Consider the following 19,603-nt stretch of genomic DNA (forward strand, 5'->3'; position numbering starts at 1 on the left):
GTATTGCAGAATGTCTCTAAAAAGTCACATTACATCCCAACTATGCTAAATACAGGAACCTAGGAGACAAAGCAGCACGCTCCGTCTCCAAATGCATAGATAAGACCTCCGCCGAATCTGCTATGCAAAAGCGCCCTGGAAGAACAAGAATTGTGCAAACTGCCGTTTAATTTTCAGTACACTTCACATGTCTGTGCTTCATATAAATTCATATAACCGGGCCACTAAAGTGTTAAGAGACTACGTTTTAATACAGATTATCTCTCTTCTTCAGGTTGTGGCTGAATACTTACTTGCAGGATAGGATGCAGCAGAGCTGAGTTTGTCATTTCCACGAGGTGCTGTTATATCACAAACCATTAAATGATATAAGTAAGGCTGGTGATTGCTACTATTGCAATCAAAATCATTCATCCTAAATTGCAAATTAGTTTATTAGCAAAATATACAAACTTTCTGCTGTTTGCAATAAATCAATGTAAATACAGTGCTGCTCACCATTATTGGCACCCCTTCAATTTTTTTGCTTAGACTGTACAATATCTTCAGAAATAAATGGAAATGTACCAAAGTTATATCCTCAGGATTTTTTAATTAGTGGTTCAAAGTAATACAACAATAAAACATTGTTTTCAACTTCCATGTTGCAATTTCAAAGAAGCAGAATAACCAGCATGTGCAGCCATATAGGCCCCCCTAATTAATACTTGGTTGCGCACTCTTTGGCATTGCTGACAGCTTCCAGACGTTTCTTGTAGCCATCTATCAGCTTCTTGCACTTCTCAGCTGGAATTTTATCCCACTCTTCCTTTGCAGTTTGTTCAAGCTCTTGAATGTTTGCCGGGTTCTTTTTCCCAATGGCAGATTTCAGCTCACCCCAAAGATTTTCAAAGGGATTGAGGTCAGGACTAGTGATGAGCGAGCGTGTTCTGTTAACCCTTTCGGCGAGCATGCTCGGGTGTTTTCTAAGTATCTTTGTCGTGCTTGAATGTTATGTTTGAGTCACTCCGTGTGCATGAATTGCGACTGTTTAACAAACAGGCTTTCCTCACCTGTATTAAAGCTGTCAAACAGGTGCAAATAATGCACACGGAGTGACTCAAACATAACATTCGAGCACACTGAAGATGCTCAGAAAACACCCGAGCATGCTCATAAATCTCAAGTAACGAGCATGCTCACTCATAACTAGTTAGGACTCATTGCTGGCCATTGTGAAACAGTCCCATTTTTTCTTTTTCAACCATTCCTGTGTACTTTTGGATGTGTGCTTTGGGTCATTGTCTTGCGGGAGGATCCATGATCTTCGACTCAAACCAAGTTTTCTTACACTGTGTAGGACTTTTTTGCTCTAAAATCTCTTGATAATTCTCTGATTTCATGATTCCTGTGATACGGTCAGGGCCTCCAGTAGCAGACACAGCAAAGCAACCCCGCAGCATTATGGATCCTCCACCATGCTTAACTTTTGGTAAGGTGTTCTTTTCCTTACGGACGGCGCAATGAAGCTTATAAACAAACCGTTGCTTTGCATTGCCAAAAAGCTCTATTTTTGTTTCATCTGTCCTCAGAACATTTTCCCAGAAGGATTGCAGTATGTCAACGTAATCTTTGGCAATGATCAGTCGTTCCTTTTTATGTCTTTTCTTCAGTATGGGCTTCTTCCTTGGCCTTCGTCCATAAATCTCTGCTTGGTGTAATGTGCAGCGTATGGTATTTGTTGAAACCATGACCCCAGACTATTCCAGGTTGGCCTTCAGGTCTTTGGATGTTTGATGTGTTTTTTTTCCACCATTCACACCAACCTTGAAGACATCTCTTGTCAATTTTCGTCTTTCCCCCATGTCTAGGGAGATTCTTGACGGTTTCATGCTTGGCAAACTTCATAACATTGCTCACTGTTGAAATTGGGATACCAAGGTCTCTGGATATGGCCTTATACCCTGTGGAAGTCTTGTGTTTGCTAATAATAGCAGTTCTGATGTCCTCAGACAGCTCCTTTGTCTTTGCCATTGTGACAAAGGAACAGGGCCTACCATGTGGCTTTTTAAAACAGTGAAGCCATCAGTCATTGGCTAATTCATGTCACATGGGCACCGACAATTAATCACAGCAGAATCTCTTTTGTGATTTACCACAGACGAGTCAAAATGTGTTTCCATACTAAACTAATGTAAAGGGTGTCAATACCAGTGTCACAGCAAGCTATAGGTTTTTCTATTTTTCCCTCCCATTTTTTTTTTGTTTTAAATTAGTTTATTATTTGCTCTTTTGTATTTAAAAACTTTCACTCTATTCATTTTTTCAGGAGATATTCCACATTATGTACTTTAAACTTCATAGGTGTCAATAACTATGAGCAGGACTGCAGCTGAAGGCAACTAATGTAACAAGTGGTTTCTACAAAGTCATCACAAAATGCTGACTGCTGCAGACTGTTATTCACCCCTTCATAACCAGCATCTTTAACACTAAGTAGAGCCCCTCTGACTGTTGTAACTTGCTGCACACAGGATGCATAGCCCTAACCCGTTTCTGGCAATGTTCCTGAGGATTCTTAGTTCATTCCTCATGAGCAATGGCTTCCAGTTCACGAATATTCTTGGGTTTGCTGCAAATGTCTTGTTCAAATCCCCCCAAAGGTTTTGTATGAGGATGAAATCAGGCGACTGTGATGGCCACTCCAGAATCTTCCAGAATTTCTTCTGAAACCAAGCCTTGGTGGACTGAGGTATGCTTGGGATCATTGTCCTGTTGGAAGGTCTTATAATGTGAAATCTTCAGCTTCCTTACAGAAACATTATATTTTCTCCTACGGTTTCCTGATACTTGATTGAATACTCTTCCCGTCCACACACCGCAGGTTTCTAGTGACAGAGAAAGCAAAACAGTTGCAGAGCATCACCGAGCCACCATCATGTTTCACTGGGCATCCTTGATTCACCACCATGCTTCTCTGTAGACATCACTGAGCTGCTGCCATGCTTCACTGTAGGCATCACCAAGCCACCGCCATGCTTCACTGTACATATTACTGAGCTACTTTAATGTAGGTACCACAGAGCCACAGCCATGTTTTACTGTAAATATCACCGAGCCACCACATTCTTTACTGTAGACATCACCGAGCCACCACTATGCTGCACTGTAAACATTACTAGGCCACCCCCATTCTTCACTGTAGGTAGGGTGACAGGTCATGCTGTCAAATATTGCTTTATGTCGTTGTATCTCAGTGACATGCAACGGAATTTATTGATACCCGCACAAAGTCTATTGGTGTATTGTGGACCCATAGGATCGCCTTCTGTTTGGCACCTCCTGTAACCTCCCTCATCTCATAATGGAGAAGAAAGCTGCCAATTATTAATCTATTCCAACAGGGGGCGCATTCACAGGTTTAGTGTAATAATTTATTTATCAGAATTACATTTAGTATCACTTATTTGGGACCAACCAAAGTGTGTACATCATAATGAATGATCATTTACAAACACTGAGCCCAAATCCTATGTCACAGTCCAGAAGAGCAGAAGGTATAAACATGCTATATACAAGACGGACGTACATCCTCCCGCCAGCTGAGCCTGGAGATGCCATGTGCTTAATTACATGTACCGGATAGTAAAATTATATATATTAGTAAATTGGGTTAAAATTAATAATAATGTATTTACAGAGCGGGGCAGATTCATATTACATCGAAGGCATCTCACATCATACAAGAGGTTTTCATGATACATCAATCTATTCCATGCCCTACCCATTGTTTTTTTTTTCTTTTACAGCAATGATTTAAGTAGGGAAAAACCTCAGCTACAGTCTCTTTTTTATTTTTCCTGACACATTGCTCCAAATCCCTTGCATAGACATGAATAATAAAAAAAAAAAATATGTTGGCTTCCTATTGTTACCACTAGAGGGAGCTCCCCTGCACACAGAAATACAGTGGACCATAACACTGCGCCTGTGCGCCCTCTAGTGGCTGAAATACAAATTTGCAGAAAATTGAGAGAATTTAAAACTATGATCAGGGCAGAAATAAAAAGGAAAAGGTGATTGAGGGTGGACCTCCACGTCAAGGAAAATAGGGTAGATATTTTTAACAAATCTAATCTATGTATTTTTCTTCATCAGATATGATTTTCTACTTACTACAACAGTGCAATATGTGACAGCTATGGTTTTGATATTAGGAACACATTCCCTTTAATTAAGGGCATCTGTATATGTAAGCTAGTCTTTCCATTACGGCTTTTTCAGTGATTAGATATGTGTTGCAGTGTTTGGCCCAAACTTTTTACTTCTTTATATAGCAGCATATACTGCAGCGCTGTACAAACAATGTAGTCTGCCATCATTTTAGCACATGGGCCCATTATACGCTCGTCTGAACAATCCCTAATACTGGTTAGATAAATGAGGCCCAATATCTCATTATAATGTTTTGGGTACACAGCTCCCATGCATACAAATGTGTCTCCATAATCACCAGTGTAGTGATCATTAAAGTATTACTCTACAGATGTGAAAGACAGTAAGTAACACCAGACAGCAGGATGAGTCTCCACAGGCATTGTTTGTAGTCTATAACCATGGAGAAATATAGTTCTGCAATGGTGCTGCATACAAAAAATGGTAGGATATAATCACAGTTTCCCCTTTTTATTATTTCATATGCAAATAGGAATTGGCAGCAATGGTGGACAAATCCCTTTAACTAAACAGGCTCCACCGTCAGTAAATGTTACCAGGTGGAAGGCAAAGGACTTCCACTTAAAGGGGCGTCCACTATTCGGTTTTATTGTACACTTTGGCTCACGTGGGTTTAACATAAAAAAAAACAAAAAACATTCCTCCCCAATTCTGGCCGTGTTATCCAGTAGGCTCCTCGTTTCCTCTTCGTGCAGCATGTTACGTGACCGCTGCAGCCAATCAGCAGCCACTGACTGGCTATGGCCTTGATGTTTTGTCAGATCCAGAAGAGAGAGGTAGGAGACAGATTAGCAGTGGAAGAGGAAACAAGGGACATGAGCAGCGGTGTGGAAGACCTTCCCGGTGGAGGCCAACAACAGAGTGATGGTCCCGTCCCTGGACCGCCTGGTGCTGACTGCCCCCCATATTCCATGGTGTATGGGGCCCGACGCTTAGAAGTATTCATGTCTAATGCAATCATTAAGCAAATCATGAAGAATCTGCTGCCGATACAGGATACATGGATTTATGGGGTTATTCTGCTTGAATGTTCCCGGGTGATCTGATACCTGATGAAAAGCAGCTCATTAATATGCGAATATCTGCAGAGAAATCGATCAGTATAAAATAAACGCCAACAAAAACTTTCCTAAAAGGTAAAGGATTTTTCTTATCCAAAATTGGAAATTCAACGCCTACATAAAGTGTGGGGCCTGATACCTAGGAAGGGTGCCAAAGGCATCTTGAGAGTTAACTGTACCCAGCAGACAATGAAGGGGATTTACTACATGTGACTTCTGGATTGTGCATCGTATGAGTTGTGATGGAAAACCTTGAAGTGAATGTTCAGACTTAACCACCATTTTATTTTTCTGGGGAAAAAATATATAAAATTAGGGACAAAATGCTTTGCTGATTATTCCCTAATATATTTTTGTAGTTGAAATTCCATATTTCCAGTACAGAACTCTGCAAACTCTTCACTGCCTGCAGCCATCACTAGAGGGAGCTCAGGAGCGTATTTTATACTGTAAATTATAGCCACCACTAGAGGGAGCTCAGGAGCATACTACATGCAGTTCCTTGCAACCAAACCTTACTGCATACTGTTTATTGCAGCCATCAATAATGGGAGCTCAGGAGCCTAATGTATAGAGTATATTGCAGCCACCACTAGAGGGAGCACAGAAGCTTACTGCATAATGTTTATTGCAGCCATGGGGGTTCAGGAGCCTAATGTATACTGTACATTGCAGCCACCAATAGAGAGAGCTCAGGAGCCTAATGTATACTATTCATTGCAGCCACTGCTAAAAGGAACTATAGAGCTTACTGAATACTCTCCCTTGCATCCACCACTAGATGGAGCTCAGCAACTTCTTGCATTCTGTTCATTGCAGTCATCAATAACAGGAGCCTAATGTATGCTGTACATAGCAGCCACCACTAGAGAGAGCTCAGGAGCTTACTGAATACTGTTCATTGCAGCCACCACTAGTGGGAGCTCAGGAGCTTACTACATACTGTTCATTTCAATCACCACCAGAGGGAGCATAGGAGCTCACTGCATACTGTTCATTGCAATCACCACTACATGGAGCTCAGGAGCTTACAACAACTGTTCATTACAATCACCACTAGAGGGAGCTCAGGAGCTTACTGCATACTGTTCATTGCAATCATCACTAGATGGAGCTCAGGAGCAGAGATTGCAGCATATTCTACATTACAATCACCACTAGAGGGAGCTCAGGAGCTTACTGCATACTGTCCATTACAACTACCACTAGAGGGAGCTCAGTAACTTCTTGTATACTGTTCATTGCAGCCACCACTAGAGGGAACTCAGAAGCTTACTTGTGGGTGCAGGCAGCCATAATTCTATAATTTAATTCTATGCCTGTTCGGGATATGTAGCTCTTACCACTGTAAAGATATATTTAGAAATATATAAGAACCTAAAAATGAAATGATGTTAAAAAATGGACATTTGCCTCAAAAATAGACATCACCCACAACACTAACATTTAAAGGTAACTTGTCATATTGGCCGTAGTGTCTGATCTGCTCAGATCATATGATAAAGTAGAAGGTGCTGAGCAGATTGATATATAGCTTCATGGGAAATTATTCAATATCATATAAATTCCTGCTCGGGTGTCCAGTGGGCGGTCCTCCTTTCCCTTTTAGTGATTGACAGCTATATCTCTGCACAGTCACGCAGGGACGGCTGATTTTAATGAATGAAATACAAGTTATAATGAATGTTTCCCCACAAAACCCATATATACATCTGCTTGGCTCCTCCTACTCTATTACATGCTGCATGAAAAATGTGACAGGTTCAGTATAAGAGTGCCGTCTCCAAGCTTTGAAGGATTATACAGTAATGTATTTTAACCTGTGACCCTCGGATGTAACAAAAATGGCAGATCTTGTACTACTACATCGCCGGCCAAATCAGGGTTATTAAACCTTGGTCCTCCTGGCATAATGCGATTAATCCATGTCAAAAGCAGCAACATACACAAAGTTACGCTCTACATCCTCATTTCCATGTAGGTAAGTCAGAAGATAGCACTAATTCCTAAAATTAACAGGTTGTTTATCTCCACCTGCTCAAAACGTTCCACCACTGATCCCCTGATGAAGCACCATTATGTCGAAACGCAAAAAAAAGACGTGTGTTTATGATCCGTCTATGGAGGAGGACCATCTCCAGATCTCGGGTTATGGAGATGATATAAAACATGGAGAGTGAAAAGCTTCTTGTGCCTAAATGAAGGTTGAAGTATCATATCTGAGGCGCTTCAGATCCTTAGCTCGTCTCATGCGATGGTAGAGGTTCTCCGACGTTTCACATCATAGGAGGAGAAGCCTTGGGGTGGGAGTTTGTCTTAGGATCTTCAATGATAAAATCTGTCCCTTCATTAAAAAGTTCCGCTCCGAAATCTAATAAGACGATGAATGAGGGATGAGGACACTGAGGAATGTTCACCTGGTCACCGGTCTAGACGCCACAGCTGATCTCCGCCAGTCTAGCCGGACGGCGGTGCACACACAATATGGCACGAGACATTAAGACAGTCGTTATGCTGATGTGCTCAGTCCTGGCTGAACATCTGTAGTGGACACTGGCTATTGGTTCGGCTGAGCTGGTGCTGGCTCGTCGCCATCATATTCACAATTATCATTGGGTTTTTTCCCTTTTCCACCACACTTCATGGATTCTCTTTCCTTCTGCCTTTTCATAAATGTTTGTGGAAATGTCTTGTACTATGGTTTATGCTTAAAATGAGCTTCCACTGTAAAAATATAAAAGAGATACAGGATTAAAGAGGTTACACTGATTGTGGGCAGATCAATAAAGTCAATTCTTTCAGCTGCCACTAGGGGGAACTCCGCACATTGCGTTTAATAGATGCTGTATACATATAATAAATAGAGAGTGAGCTCCCCCTAGTGGTGGATGAAGGCAGACAGAATTTTAACATTGATTTCAAAGGGATATTCTCAAGTTTGGAAGTTATCCCCTATCCATAGGAAACAAGATAATTTCCTGATAGCCGGGTCTGACTGCTGGGATCACCACCCCTGTGTGAGTACATCCACTCCATTCACTCTTATGGGAGTGCTGAAGATAGTCGAGTGCAGTGCTCGGCTGATCTTCAGCACTACCATGAGAATGAATGGAGTGACAGCGAGCATGATTGACCACCACTCCATTTATATACCCGATTCTCTGGATCAATGGGGATCTCAGCAGTCAGACCCCCCAGCGATCAGGAAATTATCCCCTATTCTGCAGACGGGGGATAACCTCCAAATTTGTGTTTACCCCTTTAATGGTGTAGAAAAGGAAATGGAGCCAAGACCCCTATAACAATGTAGACAAAGGATAATTCTGAATAAATCATCACACAGAGCAGCAGTCACTGTCTCCGCTATGGGGCCCATGAGTTGGGGAAACCCGGTAAAGAATGGCCCTGTCTCCTGCCTGGCGCCCACTCACACTTCCTGACATGTGTGATATGTGCCTACGGCAGAAATTCGGTGGATTTTTATGTAGTTGGCTCTTGCGCTTATCCCGCTTGATACACAATGGGTGTCGGCTGTTTTACACAGAAGAAACTCGATGGTAACTAGTGCTATTGGAGCCACCTCTAATTGCAGTAGTTTAAATCCTTATACCATACAAGTCAAACTCTCGCCCTTGGCCCAAATTTGGCCCGCGATACCAGAACAACCACCCCTATGTGCGACTATTATTCTGTATGGAGGACTATTTGGGGCCCATTATACTGTATGGAGGACTATGTGGGGCCCATTACTCTGCATGGAGGGCTATGTGAGGCCATTATACTGTATGGAGGACTATGTGGGGCAATTATTCTGTATGGAGGACTATGTGGGGCCCATTATACTGTATGGAGGACTATGTGGTGCCCGTTATACTGTATGGAGGACTATGTGGGGCCCGTTATACTGTATGGAGGACTATGTGGGGCCATTATTCTGTATGGAGGACTATGTGGGGCAATTATTCTGTATGGAGGACTATGTGGGGCCCATTATACTGTATGGAGGACTATGTGGTGCCCGTTATACTGTATGGAGGACTATGTGGGGCCCGTTATACTGTATGGAGGACTATGTGGGGCCATTATTCTGCATGGAGGACTATGTGGGGCAATTATTCTGTATGGAGGACTATGTGGGGCCCATTATACTGTATGGAGGACTATGTGGGGCCCGTTATACTGTATGGAGGACTATGTGGGGCCCGTTATACTGTATGGAGGACTATGTGGGGCCATTATTCTGTATGGAGGACTATGTGGGGCCCATTATTCTGTATGGAGGAATATGTGGGGCCATTATTCTGTATGGAGGACTATGTGGGGCCCATTATACTGTATGGAGAATTATGTGGGGCCATTATACTGTGTTGAGGACTATGTGGGGCCCATTATACTGTATGGAGAACTATGTGGGGCCCATTATACTGTATGGAGAATTATGTGGGGCCATTATACTGTATGGAGGACTATGTGGGGCCCATTATACTGTATGGAGAATTATGTGGGTCCATTATACTGTATGGAGGACTATGTGGGGCCCATTATACTGTATGGAGGACTATGTGGGGCCATTATTCTGTATGGAGGACTATGTGGGCCCATTATACTGTATGGAGGACTATGTCGGGCCCATTATTCTGTATGGAGGACTATGTGGGGCCCATTATACTGTATGGAGGACTATGTGGGGCCCATTATACTGTATGGAGGACTATATGGGGCCCATTATACTGTATTGAGGACTATGTGGGGCCATTATTCTGTATGGAGGACTATGTGGGGCCCATTATTCTGTATGGAGGACTATGTGGGGCCCATTATACTGTATGGAGGACTATGTGGGGCCATTATTCTGTATGGAGGACTATGTGGGCCCATTATACTGTATGGAGGACTATGTCGGGCCCATTATTCTGTATGGAGGACTATGTGGGGCCCATTATACTGTATGGAGGACTATGTGGGGCCCATTATACTGTATGGAGGACTATATGGGGCCCATTATACTGTATTGAGGACTATGTGGGGCCATTATTCTGTATGGAGGACTATGTGGGGCCCATTATTCTGTATGGAGGACTATGTGGGGCCCATTATTCTGTATGGAGGACTATGTGGGGCCCATTATACTGTATGGAGGACTATGTGGGGCCCATTATACTGTATGGAGGACTATGTGGGGCCCATTATACTGTATTGAGGACTATGTGGGGCCCATTATTCTGTATGGAGGACTATGTGGAGCCATTATTCTGTATGGAGGACTATGTGGGGTCATTATATTGTATTGAGGACTATGTGGGGCCCATTATTCTTTATGGAGGACTATGTGGGGCCATTATACTGTATGGAGAACTATGTGGTGCCATTATTTTGTATGGAGGACTATGTGGGGCCCATTATTCTGTATGGAGGACTATGTGGGGCCATTATTCTGTATGGGGGACTATGTGGGACCATTATACAGTATGGAGGACTATGTGGGGCCCATTATACAGTATGGAGGACTATGTGGGGCCCATTATACTGTATGGAGTACTATGTGGGGCCCATTATTCTTTATGGAGGACTATGTGGGGCCATTATACTGTATGGAGGACTATGTGGGGCCATTATACTGTATGGAGGACTATGTGGGGCCATTATACTGTATGGAGGACTATGTAGGGCCCATTATACTGTATGGAGGATTATGTGGGGCCATTATACTGTATGAAGGACTATGTGGGGCCATTATTCTGTATGAAGGACTATGTGGGGCCATTATTCTGTATGGAGGACTATGTGGGGCCATTATACTGTATGAAGGACTATGTGGGGCCATTATTCTGTATGGAGGACTATGTGGGGCCATTATACTGTATGGAGGACTATGTGGGGCCATTATACAGTATGGAGGACTATGTGGGGCCCATTATACTGTATGGAGTACTATGTGGGGCCCATTATTCTTTATGGAGGACTATGTGGGGCCATTATACTGTATGGAGGACTATGTGGGGCCATTATTCTGTATGGAGGACTATGTGGGGCCATTATACTGTATGGAGGACTATGTGGGGCCATTATACTGTATGGAGGACTATGTGGGGCCATTATACTGTATACTGGTTGGCCTGTGACTTTGTCCAGTTTTTTATTTTGGTCCTCTGTATGTTTGAGTTTGACATCCCTGCCTTAGACACTGTGATGTACAATGACCATGGCATCTAAGTGGTTAGTTCTACAAGACATTTGGCGTTGAGCAGAGGGATCTCTTATCCACTGTACTATGCCCTTAGGAAAGTCCTCTGACCTGCGAACTCCTGAGGAAGCATCGGCTTATTGAGAACCTTGTGGAAGGCAGAGATCCACTCTGTGCGCTCGGTGTCACTCTCACAGGTAAACAGGAACTTCCTGTCCGGAGTCGTAATGGTGATGCCGTACTGCCAGTGATTCCCTTGTGTGGAGGGAGGAAGTCCTTCTTCTACTTTATAGTTATTTTCGGTGCTCCCAATAAAAACTTCTCCTCTGGCGAAGGCGTCCTGGAAGAGGACAAAACAATCCAGTCTTACTAGTAACACCAGTATATCTACTATATTTACGAGGATCGGAGCTAGGAGATGACAGTTGGTGCTCATAAAGTTCTATGGAGGTGGATGAACTCGAGGCCGACACAGACATTCTGATGCAAGTTCTCCTGAAATGAGTTGCACTTTAAAAACCATGTCCTTGAGTTTGACCCTAAATGGCCATTGGGGTTGTGGTCATACCCACGGCAAGCTAATGGCCTCATGAGGTCACGGGTTTGCTGCCGGCAGGCGGAGGTGCAGCCAACCAAAACGTGTGGCTGCACCCTAATGAAGCTGATTAATTGGGGGCAAAATGTAACGTGTAGGTCCTGGGCAATGTCGGTAACAGGGCCCCCACACAACAAGTACCATTTATAAAAGCGAATTTACTTATGTACCAGAGGGTCATCAATCTATAGGACTCCCACCTGTGCACCCCCTGTTTGGTGGATGATTAGCAGTCTGGAGGAAGTAGATTTTCAGGGCCGTATCTTCTTCCTTATTCAGTAATACAAGAATACAATGCGCTGGATACAAGAAACTAGTTGGGTCGTCAATAATGAAGGTTATTGCAGGTGTGATCTCAACGTGTTCCCGATCCCTCAATCTCACCTCACTCCATTACACACGTTCTTACCATTGGATCCTTGAAGTACATTAGTCTCCTGTCATCCAAGGTGAACCATCTCTTCTTAAAGCCTTCCGTATGCTGGGAACACAGACATGTATATCAGACACTGCGGCTAGTGAGAACTATGGGTCATGTGTGTGGTCCAGAACATGTCGTCATCATCATCATCACTCTAGTACTAAGCTTTCACCAATTATCATGGTCTTAAAGGAATACTGTGGGCAAAAATGCCACACTGCGATATGTATAGAGCCATTCCCATAGAAGTGCACAGGGTCTCTACAGTAGCTATGATTCCCCCAATATCCAGCAGCACTAATATAGGAGAGGGGCAGAGAATCGGGGCATTGCACAGACAAAAAAGACTAGCACACAGCACTGCAGGGTATTTGGTTAATTTAACCAGATCATATTCTTCAAACTTCTGTCTGTGGCTTCTAATTAATACTTTTAAAGGGGCTGTTTAGGATAAGAAAAACATAGCAATCTTCTTCCAAAACAGTGCCACCCCAATCTACAGGTGATGTGTGATATAGCAGCTCTACTCCATTCACTTCTATGGAGCAGAGCTGCAATACCACACCCAAGCTATAGACGGGTGGAGCTGTTTTTTTGGAAGAAAGCAGTTACAAGTATGTCTTTCTAATCTTGGACAGACCCTTTAATCTTGGCCAATAATGACAGGCAGAATGTGATAGTCTCCAGTGTGGTGCCCTTTTCCTGCTGTCTTGGAAAGAATCTTTGGAACTGGATAAAACATATAATATAATATATTCTTCATCCTCACAGCGCTGTACTACGTATAATGTACCAGATGCTGATACTGCTCATTTTTTCTGGATTTTCTGCGGCTGGACTATTATAATTCCACGACCATGTTTTGGCCCTTGTTGGATTTCCATTCTGCCTGACTTTTTTCCTTACAATGTGTTTTAGGATTTTGCCATTTTCTTTACCTTTGGACCCGTCTTTTCCATAAATCCCTCTTTGAGAAAGTTCCTTGTCAGCTTTGGCACCAACTGGTAGGAAAAAAAAACAGAATAAATTATAGATCTGATCATCTGACCAGATATTGGATGATGGACGAATGTACAATCTATTCCCGAGGCCCCATTCACACCTCCGTCTTTCACAGTGTTATCCGTTTTTATCACATTCCTATTATAGTCTATGGTTATGTTCACATGTCTATTTATTGGCAGACCAACTGTCGCCCCAAAAAAATGGATGTCACATGGGTGGTAAAAATGTTCAAAAATCGATTAAAAGCTCTGATCAAAATGGATCAGATTTTCTTGAATGGAAAAAAAAAAGAATGAATGAATTCTTTCAATGACGAAAGCTAAAGACGAGGCGGCGCTCCCCTGTGGGTGAGCTGCGCTGTAACAATATCTTGTATTACATCCCTCTTTACCCCATAGTGACCAGACACTTTTAGAGATTTTTGCTCACATGGTAGAGGCTCTCACTTTTTTATTTGTTTGAGCCACTATATTAATAGTGATGTTTTTTTTTTTGTTTGTTTTTTTTTTACTCTTTTTACAGCATTTGGGAGATAAAAAAATGCAAAAAAAAAGTTTTTCAATAGTTCTCTATTCTATATGTTTATATTTTGACACTAATATAAAATAGGCCCCTTTTTAATTTTGCCCACTTGATAAATAATAGGTATGGACTGGGTGACCGTCGCTTTCATTTTTGTTTTCACTAATCAATAGCACACATAAAAATAAGAAACTTTGTAATATATCTCATTAGAAAAATCTGCTTCTTTTTCCTCCTGCACTGATCATTCATTCTCAATTCATGGGTAAAATCTGATTCAGTGCAGAGATATTTCCACATTACTGAGATAGTAGATGAGAGTTGGTGCTCATAAAGTTCTATGGAGAGGGAGGAGCTAGAGGCCAACACAGACATTTTGCTGCAAGTTTTCCTGAATTGACAGTTACACTTTAAACTTTTTATTTTCTTAATTGCAACAGTTGTTTCAGGAGAACTTGCAGCAGAATGTCTGTGTCTTCCTCTAGCTCCCCCCTAGAATGTCTGTGTCTTCCTCTAGCTCCCCCCTAGAATGTCTGTGTCTTCCTCTAGCTCCTCCCTAGAATGTCTGTGTCTGCCCCTAGCTCTTCCCTATAATGTCTGTGTCTTCCTCTAGCTCCTCCCTAGAATGTCTGTGTCTGCATCTAGCTCCTCCCTAGAATGTCTGTGTCTTCCTCTAGCTCCTCCCTAGAATGTCTGTGTCTTCCTCTAGCTCCTCCCTAGAATGTCTGTTTGCCCCTAGCTCCTCCCTAGAATGTCTTTGTCTTCCTCTAGCTCCTCTCTAGAATGTCTGTTTGCCCCTAGCTCCTCCCTAGAATGTCTTTGTCTTCCTCTAGCTCCTCTCTAGAATGTCTGTCTTCCTCTAGCTCCTCCCTAGAATGTCTGTGTCTTCCTCTAGCTCCTCCATAGAATGTCTGTGTCTGCCTCTAGCTCCTCCCTAGAATGTCTGTGTCTTCCTCTAGCTCCTCCCTAGAATGTCTGTGTCTTCCTCTAGCTCCTCCCTAGAATGTCTGTGTCTTCCTCTAGCTCCTCCCTAGAATGTCTGTGTCTTCCTCTAGCTCCTCCCTAGAATGTCTGTCTTCCTCTAGCTCCTCCCTAGAATGTCTGTGTCTGCCTCTAGCTCCTCCCTAGAATGTCTGTCTTACTCTAGCTCCTCCCTAGAATGTCTGTGTCTGCATCTAACTCCTCCCTAGAATGTCTGTGTCTGCATCTAGCTCCTCCCTAGAATGTCTGTTTGTCTCTAGCTCCTCCCTAGAATGTCTGTATCTGCCTCTAGCTCCACCCTAGAATGTCTGTGTCTGTCTCTAGCTCCTCCCTAGAATGTCTGTGTCTGCCTCTAGCTCCTCCCTAGAATATCTGTGTCTTCCTCTAGCTCCTCCCTAGAATGTCTGTGTCTTCCTCTAGCTCCTCCCTAGAATGTCTGTTTGCCCCTAGCTCCTCCCTAGAATGTCTTTGTCTTCCTCTAGCTCCTCTCTAGAATGTCTGTTTGCCCCTAGCTCCTCCCTAGAATGTCTTTGTCTTCCTCTAGCTCCTCCCTAGAATGTCTGTGTCTGCCTCTAGCTCCTCCCTAGAATTTCTGTCTGCCTCTAGCTCCTCCCTAGAATGTCTGTGTCTTCCTCTAGCTCCTCCCTAGAATGTCTGTGTCTTCCTCTAGCTCCTCCCTAGAATGTCTGTGTCTGCCTCTAGCTCCTCCCTAGAATATCGGTGTCTTCCTCTAGCTCCTCCCTAGAATGTCTGTGTCTGCCTCTAGCTCCTCCCTAGAATTTCTGTTTGCCTCTAGCTCCTCCCTCTCCATATAACTTTATAAGCACCAACTGTCATCTCCTATCTCAGTAATGAAAAAATCTCATCATTAACTGAATACAGACTTTGGCCATGAAAATGAATCCAGGAGGAGAAAGAAGCAGATTTCTCTGATAAGATATATTACAAAGTTTCTTTTTTCTGTGTGTATCAATTATTTATGAAAAAAATAAAAAAACATTGGTTATTTTACATTTGAGTAATTCTGCGGTTGTTTAACTTTATCAGATTCTCCTGATGTAACATGTAAAGCGCCATGGAATAAATGGCGCTATAATAATAAATAATAATAATATAAAGTATGGCAATAATTATCCGGTGTTCTCTATGGATGGTCCCTCTCAGGACCACAGTATGGGGTAACACATGTATGGTTATGTGTGCTAGTGAATGCAGATTAGGGCTGGGGCTGAAGTCAGAGGCTACACACTATTTGTACATTACTCTGCATATTATCCAGCACTGATTGTTTCCATGTCTGGACTCTGGACCCTGTTATCAGTCTGAGTTCTCCCTCTGACTTAACTCTTAAAGGGAATGTCTTTTGTGTGGGTCTTTTGACTTTCATTAAGTAGATTTTGCCTCGAGAAGAGAAATAATACCTTACGTTTATGGAATCTGCCTAAGGGCTCATACCCATATGTGTGAAAAAAAAAGTTCCGATATCTGGACCGAAAAAACGGAAGAGTGTCATGCGATTGCTATACGATTATTTTCTCACCTAGCATCCGTATGACATCTGTGTGACATCCATATGCAATGCGATTTTAACATGGGCTTTACATATGGGAATTTTCTAGGGATTTTACACAGTTTTCTATGGCAATATTCTTCACTACTAAAAAACTTCACTATATAAATATGTGTATATATATATATATATATATAATATATATATATATTATTTATCTATCTCTCTCGCTCTCTCTACATATATACAGATTGATAGATACATACACAAAATCAGATTTATATATACATACATATACTGTACATAAATATGAGTGATATATATATATATATATTCTGTGCATGTAATTTATTGTTAAATTAAAGAATTTTATTAAAAAAAAATTAGCGTGGGGTTCCCTGTAATTTTATTAACCAGCAGAGGGAAAGCGGACAGCTGGGGCGGATGTTTTTAGCCTGGGAAGGGGATAATACCCATGGAGCTTCCCAGCCTACAAATATCAGCCCCCACCTGTATACATAGGCTTTACTGGCTATTAAAATGGGGCTCCAACCCCCCAAAAAAAAAAAAGACGTGGGGTCCCCTTATTTTAACAGCTGGCAAAGGCTATGCAGACAGCTGGGTGCTGATATTAATGGCCTAGGAAGGGGCCATGAATATTGCCCCCCCCTCTGAGGCTAGAAACAGGAGCCCCCAGCTGCCCCAGATATGGCGCATCCATAGGTGAGCTGAGGAGCGCATGTATGCCGTGCTGGCAAATGACGTCAGAGCATGCGCGGTGAGTATTTTCCCACGCTAGCGCTGACGTCAATGAGGTGAACTGAGTTCATGTGACATGAACCCAGCTCATCTTGATGCCGTCACTGCGAGTCACTGAGGAGCACACGCATGCATGTGCTCCTCAGTGTCTCTGCAGGATGGCAGGCTGGATGGTCGTCCAGCTATGATCCAGGATGCCATCTAGATGTAGCAGAGCTGGAGCCGTCGCAAACATTTTTCAAGTGCACTAGAAGAGATTGAAGCAGAGTTGTGATTGGTTGCTAAGGACAGGCAGCCATATTGGAGACACATGCTTCCTTTCTGTTTATGGAAGCTGAATTGAATGGGAGTTAAAGGGGTATTCCCAAAATTTACCACTTATTCACCGGACTTGAGGAGAGGTGGGGGGGTCCGACCACGGAGCCCAACCGATCCCGAGAATATGGCTTTGAAATCCCCCGATGGAATGATGCGAGGGCCACGCATGTTCCTTAGGTTACGATAGGGCATTTTGGTCCTGTTCTTATTATCAGTGGTCAGACCACCAACGATCTACAACTCCGGTAAATAGGTGATGATGACCCTAAATATTTGCAATAACCACTTAATTGACAGATAAATGGCATAAGCCATTAAGTGTTATTCACATGACTATATATTATTACAGCCATAATTCAATGTCTACCTGAGCCCCCCAGTCAGGCATGTGGCCGTAACACGGGTGAGAAATTATAGCTGTTATATGGTTATATAAATTAGACTAGGGCTACAGCGACAGTGGCCCCGACACCAAAGTTTGCTAGCTGTTGCTGCTACGTCATAATACAAGTAAATATGGTCAAACTGCGACCATGAGGGTACTGCGACCACGAGGGTACTGCGGCCAGAAGGGTACTGCGACCATGAGGTAACTGTGACCACGAAAGTACTGAAGCCACTAGGGTACTGTGACTACGAGGGTACTGCGACCACGAGGGTACTGCGACCATGAGGGTACTGCGGCCACAAGGGTACTGCGACCACGAGGGTACTGCGACCACGAGGTAACTGCGACCACAAGGGTACTGCAACTGTGACAAGCAAGCTGTAAAAATCCATCCTGGTTGGACTTCTTGCTTGTAGCAGATGCAGGACCCCCCGGGGTCACCATTCGACCACATTCACTTGTATTGGGATGTACCAGTGACACCTAGCCAACACCACAGATCTCATGGCCAAAGCCCAAAGTCGCCACATTGCTAAAGTCTTAGAGGTTGAATTCTCACATAGCATCAACGAATGCAACTATAAAGTAGTTTTACCTCTTATCACCATGCTTTATAAATTCATTGTTAATGGCCGTTTGCAGATTTACTTGCAAATCTTGCAGCCATTATAAGGGTATATTCTCAAGTTTGGATGTAACTGCGACCATGAGGTTACTGCGACCACGAGGGTACTGCGACCACGAGGGTACTGCGACCACGAGGATACTGCGACCACGAGGTAACTGCGACCACGAGGGTAATGCGACCACGAGGGTAATGCGACCACGAGGGTAATGCGACCACGAGGTAACTGCGACCATGAGGGTACGAAAACTGCAGCTTTATGAATTCATTGTTAATGGCCGTTTGCAGATTAGCTTGCAAATCTTGCAGCCATTAAAAGGGTATATTCTCAAGTTTGGAGGTTCCCAATCGCTAGTGGGTCGACCGCTGGGACCACCGCAGACACCAAGAACCGGAGAATGGAGCAGGGGTCGATCATACGCAATGCCGTTCCAGTCATTCTTATGGGCGTGCGCTGCCCTCAGATATCTCCGGCAGAGCAATTTGAATGAAAGGAGCGGTATGCACACGATCGCTCCATTCATATGGGGATGGGGCTCTTGGAAACCAGTTAAAGATCCAGTGGTCGGACCCCAACAGATCAGAAAATTATCCCCTATCCAATAGATAAGGGATAACATCCAATCTTGAGAATACTCCCTTAACAATAAACAATCAATTTGAGCTTGTTTTTTGGACGCCCCACTGCATCAGAATCGTCTTCGAAAATGCTAACGATAACAGGAATACCAATATCAAGGTTTATAAATATTCCCAAATAATTACAACGACTTGCCAAGGAACAAGATAAACTTACATCAATGTCCACTGCAATAGGATACGCCACCTGCAAGTAGTGAAACCGCGCCGCTCGGATAGCATTGAACCAATCAACAATTTCCTATAATGGGAAAAAAAATTACTAAATTTTATAGGAATCAAGACTCCCTACAATAAACATCACAAAGATATCCTAATCATAACTTTTGAGAGACCATATGAGCACAAATAACATTGCATGCAGTTTTACCATAGCACCA

General features: G+C 43.1%; 1 protein-coding gene across 2 annotated transcripts in view; it reads right to left on the reverse strand.

Annotated features, from left to right (window-relative positions):
* Positions 1 to 3,391: 3,391 nt before the first annotated feature.
* ADAP1 (ArfGAP with dual PH domains 1) overlaps positions 3,392 to 19,603 on the reverse strand; it is a 163,734-nt gene continuing 147,522 nt past the window's right edge. For both annotated transcript variants that reach the window (XM_073648046.1, XM_073648045.1), the window contains 5 exons: positions 19,381 to 19,464; positions 13,415 to 13,477; positions 12,465 to 12,536; positions 11,572 to 11,800; positions 3,392 to 8,000 (listed from right to left, as the gene is read on the reverse strand). In XM_073648046.1, the coding sequence (XP_073504147.1) occupies positions 7,972 to 8,000; positions 11,572 to 11,800; positions 12,465 to 12,536; positions 13,415 to 13,477; positions 19,381 to 19,464 (477 nt within the window). In that variant the 3' untranslated portion in view covers positions 3,392 to 7,971. The remainder of the gene's footprint in view (positions 8,001 to 11,571; positions 11,801 to 12,464; positions 12,537 to 13,414; positions 13,478 to 19,380; positions 19,465 to 19,603) is intronic.

The sequence above is a fragment of the Phyllobates terribilis genome, unplaced genomic scaffold (genome assembly GCF_046119375.1).
Source record: "Phyllobates terribilis strain yellow unplaced genomic scaffold, ASM4611937v1 Scaffold_9__5_contigs__length_417890890, whole genome shotgun sequence".
NCBI lineage: Eukaryota > Metazoa > Chordata > Amphibia > Anura > Dendrobatidae > Phyllobates > Phyllobates terribilis.